Genomic DNA, 7,016 nt, shown 5'->3' with positions numbered 1-7,016 from the left:
GTATGTGCTGGAGGATTATGGTATTTACATATTTATATAATGTTTATGTTTTATATATAAGAATTTGTTAAACATTAACAACGCATTAAAATAATTATATGATAAGTTCTTTTTTTTTCAGAAAGAAACTAATAATTTAGAAATCACACTAAAAGAAAGAATCCAAGGGAGGAGTTGGAAAATTATAACGTTGAAGAAAAAAATATAACATTAAAGTTGACGTGTTAAATTTTATTTACAATTATTATAGTATATTTTTTAATTATATAGTATAAAATAAAATACTATAGTTATTTTTAAAAAAATGGATGTTGTATTTAAAATAAATAAAATATCCTTTTAATTTATTAAAATATATCATAATTTTACTTCATTAAATATTCTAAAAAAATAATTATTTATTCACTTACTAATAAATCATCTTGATACAGGAATAACACAACAGATGAGATAAGCTTGATTAGAAATATCTAGATTTTGTATTGAGACACTAGATCATGGATTATCTATAATTAAGAATGCTTCTATTAGACAAGAGCCTACCCTCTGAATATGAGGTGTATCATTTCCAACTGAAATGGAATTCTGCTAAGTGAGACTAAACTGACATATAACGTGATAATGTAGCTTTCATCTCTTGTAAAATTAACTGAAGATGGAAAATACAATACAAAGTAGATTGAGGAACCCAAACTTAAAAGAACTCAAAGTCCAGATATTTACCCCCAGACTTCATGTCATTATTATTATTACCCACCATCCTCTTACTACTATTGTTGCTATTGTTGATGTTGCCAACCCCAACAGTATCAACTGGTTCAAACTTTGCTGGTAGATCACATTCAACTGGTCTTGGAACTTCAGGTGGTGTGCTGCACCTAATCAACGCCCAGTTCACGCCTTCAAAGAAGGGGTGTTGTTTGATCTCGGTCGCGCCCCTCTTCACCCCAAGTCGGTGCTGCGGCTCCTTCACCAGCAAGCCCCGGATCAGATCACGGCTGGCATAACTCGTGGCCGGAGATTCAGGAAATCTGAGCTGCTGGCCTACTACGTTGAACAGTGTTGCACGGTTTCCTGATCCTTTGAAAGGAGTTTTACCATATAGTAACTCGTGCAAGAAAATTCCAAATGTCCACCAATCAACTGCACTTCCATGACCTTCTCCTTTGATGATTTCAGGGGCAAGGTATTCGTGAGTGCCAACGAAAGACATTGACCGAGCTGTTGTTGGTTCGGCAACAAGCTCAGGAAGCGTGCTGGACGGCATGCCAGGTTCTGCTTTAGGCGTTCGTGATTTCTTATTTTTCTGAGCAAAGAGCCGGGGCATGAAACATGAAGGCTGGATGCATACTGATGAAGGCTCGATACATGCTGGCTGGACACAGAATGCACCACCACCTCGTTTTGAGGGGTCACTGTCAAAATTTCTAATAAGGGTAGGTGAAACAGCACATCGGAGAGAAAGATCGAAGTCTGAGAGCATTATGTGACCATCATCTCGGACCAGTACGTTTTCAGGTTTAAGGTCTCGATACACAACTCCAAGCATGTGAAGATATTCAAGTGCCAACAGGACCTCTGCAGCATAAAAGCTACATACAGAGAATGACAAGTATTTTAGAAGTTGACTTGGGAAAGAAAAATTACATTTTCCCAAATACACCATCTATGTAGAAAAATACATATTTGTATATAATAAATAGGGTTGTTTTGAAGCAACTCTGCATGTTATTGAACCACCAAGCATTTCTTGTAAAGCCATCGATATAAAAATTTGTTACAATCCAATTAAGTCTTGTATCAGTACAAGGATTTCAATCTAAGTTTGCTATGTACAATCATATCATCTGGAAACAAGTCTTATGTGCATAATCTACCCATATACACACCTTACACGCGAAGAAATTTTCCATGACTTAACAACCTCAATAAATACCTAGACATTTGATTTCATGGATGTCTCAACTCTAAATTGATCAATTAATTTTTTAACCATTAAATAATGCAATTGTATTTCACCTAGAGGCATAAGGCTTTGTTGGTGTATTTCACCATGCACAAGTTGAGCATATATTTAAAGATCAATCTGTGTCTTTTTCTGACATTATCATAGCCATAGACCATAGTTTTATTCCCTATGGCATCTACAGAATTATCTCAGTCACTTTTATCAGTTTCATTTTTGGCTAATAGTTGTCTTAGCACCTAATTAGACTAAACCAAAAACAAATTATTGACTTACTATCTCTTCCAGGACTGACATTTTCAACCCAAACAAATCCTTTTTTTCCTTTTCATCCTTGTATAATCCTTGATGACGACTCCATCTAGTTGATATTTATAGCACCATAACCCTTGGAAAAATATGAGGAATCACCAATGTTCCTCTACTTCGTCATTGTTAGGAAATATATAATCATCATGCATAGTACCATCAATAACGTAAGTTATGAACAGAATAAGAAATTAGAAAAAAATTATTCCTCTACTTCATAATGGTTAAGAAAAATAGCTATACTAGTAAAATTTAAGTTTAAGAAAAAATTTCCCGCAAAACTCATAAATGAAAAGCTGTGGAACATGAAAAACATAATCCATGGAAGGCATAAAAGGAAAAGTATTAGCATGGCACTTGAATATATTAACATAATCACATATGAACACATAAAGATCACAGACTAGAAAAGAGAGAACTTCATACTGGTAAGCAATTAAAAAACAGTTTTGGTAAATTAATGCATATTGCAAAATACAAACATACCGTGCAGCATACTCTGAGAAATGTTTCCCAGGTTGCCTTTGCCTTAAAGTGTGTAGATCACCCCCTGGACAGTATTCCATCACCAAACAGCAGAATCTGTCAGTTTCAAAATGTGTATACAAAGTAGGCAGAAATGGATGGTCAAGCAACTGCAATATCTCTCTTTCTGTCTGTGCTCTAGTCAGCTTATTTCTGCTTGCTAAGGATGCCTTGTCCATAACTTTCATTGCAAAAAAGCACCGAGTTGCACTCAGCTCTGAGAGATATACACTTCCAATATCACCACAACCAAGCCGTTTGAGTAACCTAAAATGACTCATGCCCAAAATTCCATCCCGTGTTCGGATGGCAAGGATAGCCTTCCACCTAGGATCATTTCCTTTGTGGGGCTTGTTGGCACTGCCAGTAATGTTACTCCAGTTGCTGTCATCACTGAGGCCACTGCTGTCACTTGCTCGACTAGCACTAGTTTTTGCACTCTCAAGTGAATCCCCTCTTACACTTCCTTTAGTGCTATCACAATTCCTGTCCAAACTAAGCATGCCATCGCTAGTGACTGCATCACTTCGATATGTACTTGCACAACTATTAGCAATGCTCATTGTTCTGACAACACTAGTACTGTCAATACTGCTATGAGGGCTGACATTGCCACTTGGAGGCAATGAGGCATCCCAAACACATTCTTTCTCCTCAGAATCTGGGGCAAGGGGAGAGTTCTCAGTATTCTGTGATGCACGAGCTCCTAAAAATGGCGAAGATAAATTACCCATCTCATTTGATTCTTCAACCATGCTTTCTGCAGGAGAAACAACAGCCAGGCTTGGTTTCTTTGCAGGAACATGAATTGAAAGATCTTCTAAGAAAGGACCCTTCAAGGACACGCTCTTCAGTAAGCATCCAGCTTCAGATTTAGTTTGACCTATTGGTACAAAAACCGTTCTCATAAGATCAGTATCAACAGGTTCTGGGGGATGACTAGCACCTGCAAATGAACTTGGACCAGTTTCCACAAAAGAATCATTGCCACCCTTCAATTTCTCAATATCAGGCACAAGTTCTACAGCTTCCGGTAAAGAGCCCTTTCCTTTCCACATTCTTGTAGGCGCAGGGGAGGGAGGCTCTTGACAGCGTGTATCGAATCCCATATCCTCTCTTACCAAAACTATTCGTGCATTTGATAACTGGGCCACTTCTCTGATGGAGGCCAGACGTTTCATAGGGCCATCCCGCGCTTTCAAAAACTGATTCCCTTCCCTTCCTGGAATTCCACGCACACTCGAAACATCCTGCCCATTTAGTCTTTGACCAGCTTCCCTTATTGCATCCGTGTGTGCATTGGATACCTCAACTAGAACAGGCAAGGACCGAGGAAGTACCTTTGGCTCTGCAACCCTCTCCATATCCCAATATCACATATCATTAAACAAAGGCTTCCAGTTAAGAAAACTCTGCAAATAGAGTAAAGAATTAATTAAATAGAAGCTTCACTCGATATGAATTGTGGCTTTTAATATATAACCAATTATCAATTAAGTTCTGAATATAAAAAAATCATCAATTAAGTTCAGGATGTATTTCAAACAAGTTAAAAACCCGGGAACTAAGTAACAGAAGAAGAATATGGAATGAAAGAATAAAGTAGCCATATTTTTCTTAGTAGTGACTAGTGATAGCTGCTGAAAGCACAAACACCATTATAAATTTAACCAACATAGGAACGACAAATGCAGAAAGCTCAATTAAAAAGCTTGAAGTATCAGGCATGAGAAATCACAGACACAATCAACTTCAAAAACATTGTGTAAAATTTATTCCCCAATTCTGAGCATAGCACTGTATACAAAGGAGCTTAAATTATTAAAGTTTGAAAATTGATTTGAAACGGACAAACACATAACATTGTTAATCAGAGCAAATATTATTAAATAGTGAAAATTGGAATGGATGCTAGCACATATCATCAGTCATAGCCTCACCGACCCATCAATTCGACAACCTCAAAGTACAAACCTTTGAGCAAGAAACCTCAACTTCAGAGAGAATAAGAAACACACACACACACACGCAGAGAGAGAGGAATCCAAAAAAGGCAACAGGAGGTCGAGAGATGCCAAAATGCAAAAACTCCCTACATTCTCTTTTGTCTCCATTGGAAAATTATCACCTTAAACAGTTCAAACAAAACAAAGAGGGAAAAAAATGATGAAACAAAGGGAGATCTAGGCACCCAAAAGGAGAATAAGAAGGAAAGACAAATGAAGCAGCATAATAGAAAGAAGCAATAGAAACCCACCATTGAAATAAAGAAGAGAAAAAATGGGTATCCCTTGGTTTCCCCTCTTCTTCACTAAGTTGTCTCCTTTCAGAACTCAACTCAGCTTCTTCAGTATTCCCTCCACACTGCAAAACACTAAATCTCTCTCTCTCTCTCTCTCTCTCTCTCTTCACATAGAAGGTGTGAAACCACAATGGGCAGAAAAGATTGGAAGATGAAGCAAGCAAGAACAGATAAACAAAAGGTTGAAGAGGAGTGCTTTTCTTTTTTGTTTCCTCACTAGAAGTGAGTTAGTTTCGCTGACTGGGGAACTTAAGTGGTGTTGGAGATAGATAGTTATGGTTAGCTTTTGCTTTCACTTTTTTTATTTTTGGTATTTGAATGAACGAGAAGAAGGGTTAATGATAGTAGTAGTAGTACTGTGATTGTGGTACACTTTGTTCAGCGGGACAGAGAGAGAAAGTGGGGCCATGCATGTTCCTTCTTTGAGGTACACTGCTTTTCAAAGGTGGGACTGAACGAAATAAAGAAAGTGAATGCCCAACTCTAATCTATTTTTATGCTTTTCTTTAGGATCTGGTTTTTGAGATTGTGGTATTGGCACGTGCCAATCACTTGCCTTACTTGGCTTAATTTATTTTTCTTTTTTTACTTTTATATATTTATAATTTTTTTGTTAAAATATATTTTTTATCCTTGTAAAATATTCAAAGTTCATTTTCAGTCTTTTTAGAAAACTTTATCTATTTTTCATCCTTACAAAATTATTGTATTACTTTTTGACTCAAATTAAATTTGGACCAATCTAAATTTATATAGTCTTTTTTAAAATTTTAAAATGCAATTGTTAGTGATTAAAAATTATCACAAATTATAGGAAAAAAATTACAAGAAACCCTTTTCTTCCTAACTTAAATCGAATTATGTGAATTCATCTCTAATCAAAACATAACCCATATCAAGTTTTTTACCAAATCCAACCACCTCCATCACCAAACACCATAACAACCACTATCAAAAATCAAACACCACCTTATTGTCATCACCTTCACTAACCACGACACACTCAAATTGCGACATATCCCACCTCCAACCACCATCAACATCACACTAGCCAAACACCAGTACCCATACCTTAGACCTCTAACAGTTAGACCACCAAGAACCATATCACCTTTGAACCAAATGTCAATGACCCTTACCATCCTTGACCTCAACCAATACCCTCCAACAACCTCATTGCACCCAAAATGTTGCACTTACCAAATCCATCACGCGCAGCACAACACGCACCACCACCAACAATCTTTGTCAGCGTAACATTGTATTTTCATAATTTGTTGCTCGATTTATTTAATTAAATTGTAAGAGTAATTAAATTTATATTTGAGTGCCTATAATTAATTAATGATTGATGTAATGGTGTTTTGCTTATATTTGTATGTGTTTAGTGGGTTTTTGGTGAGTTTGGGCTCGGAGAAAGATAGGCTTGTGCTGGTTAGTGAAAAGGGTGTGAGTTTAGTAGATACCTAGGTGAAGGAAGAAAAAACCTTTTTAGTCATATATCTCCCTAAAACCTTTATTTGTGTTGAAACTCTCCTTCTCTCAACATACTTCTCTTCACAATTCTCTATTCTCCAAGAAACCATCATTATAGAATTTTAAATTTTGGTGTTGTGCAGAAAGAAAGCTCTTTTCTCCTTCCTTTAGTGATTGTTGATTGACCCTAGCTGAGATAATCTCTTATTTTCCCTCTATTTGAGTTTATTTTCGTTTTCCCTAAAGCAACCATAAACTCTCATGGAAAAGCTTGGTTTTAAGGGATTTTGATTTTGTTTTTGGTTGGCTTTGGGGTTGAGATGATGCTAGCATAGTGTGGTTGTTGTGGGATTGAAGGAAAGTTCCTCACTTGGATCCAAAGCTCACTCCTTTTTCCTTTCTTCTTCAAAGAGTCATCATCTTGGGTTTATGTAGGTA

The 7,016-nt window shown here is 36.6% G+C and overlaps 1 protein-coding gene across 1 annotated transcript; it reads right to left on the bottom strand.

The window, feature by feature from the left end:
* Positions 1–456: 456 nt before the first annotated feature.
* Positions 457–5,498, bottom strand: LOC114425114 (serine/threonine-protein kinase D6PK-like). Its single transcript, XM_028391882.1, has 3 exons — positions 5,058–5,498; positions 2,762–4,212; positions 457–1,592 (listed from the first exon to the last, which is right to left on the bottom strand). Exons 2-3 carry the CDS (start codon positions 4,162–4,164, stop codon positions 695–697), a joined length of 2,301 nt encoding a protein of 766 aa, XP_028247683.1. The 5' UTR covers positions 4,165–4,212; positions 5,058–5,498; the 3' UTR covers positions 457–694.
* Positions 5,499–7,016: the final 1,518 nt, after the last annotated feature.

Source organism: Glycine soja, chromosome 9 (genome assembly GCF_004193775.1).
Source record: "Glycine soja cultivar W05 chromosome 9, ASM419377v2, whole genome shotgun sequence".
NCBI lineage: Eukaryota > Viridiplantae > Streptophyta > Magnoliopsida > Fabales > Fabaceae > Glycine > Glycine soja.
The sequence above is the reverse complement of the archived record's forward strand: the minus strand, read 5'-3'. Positions and strand labels throughout refer to the sequence as shown.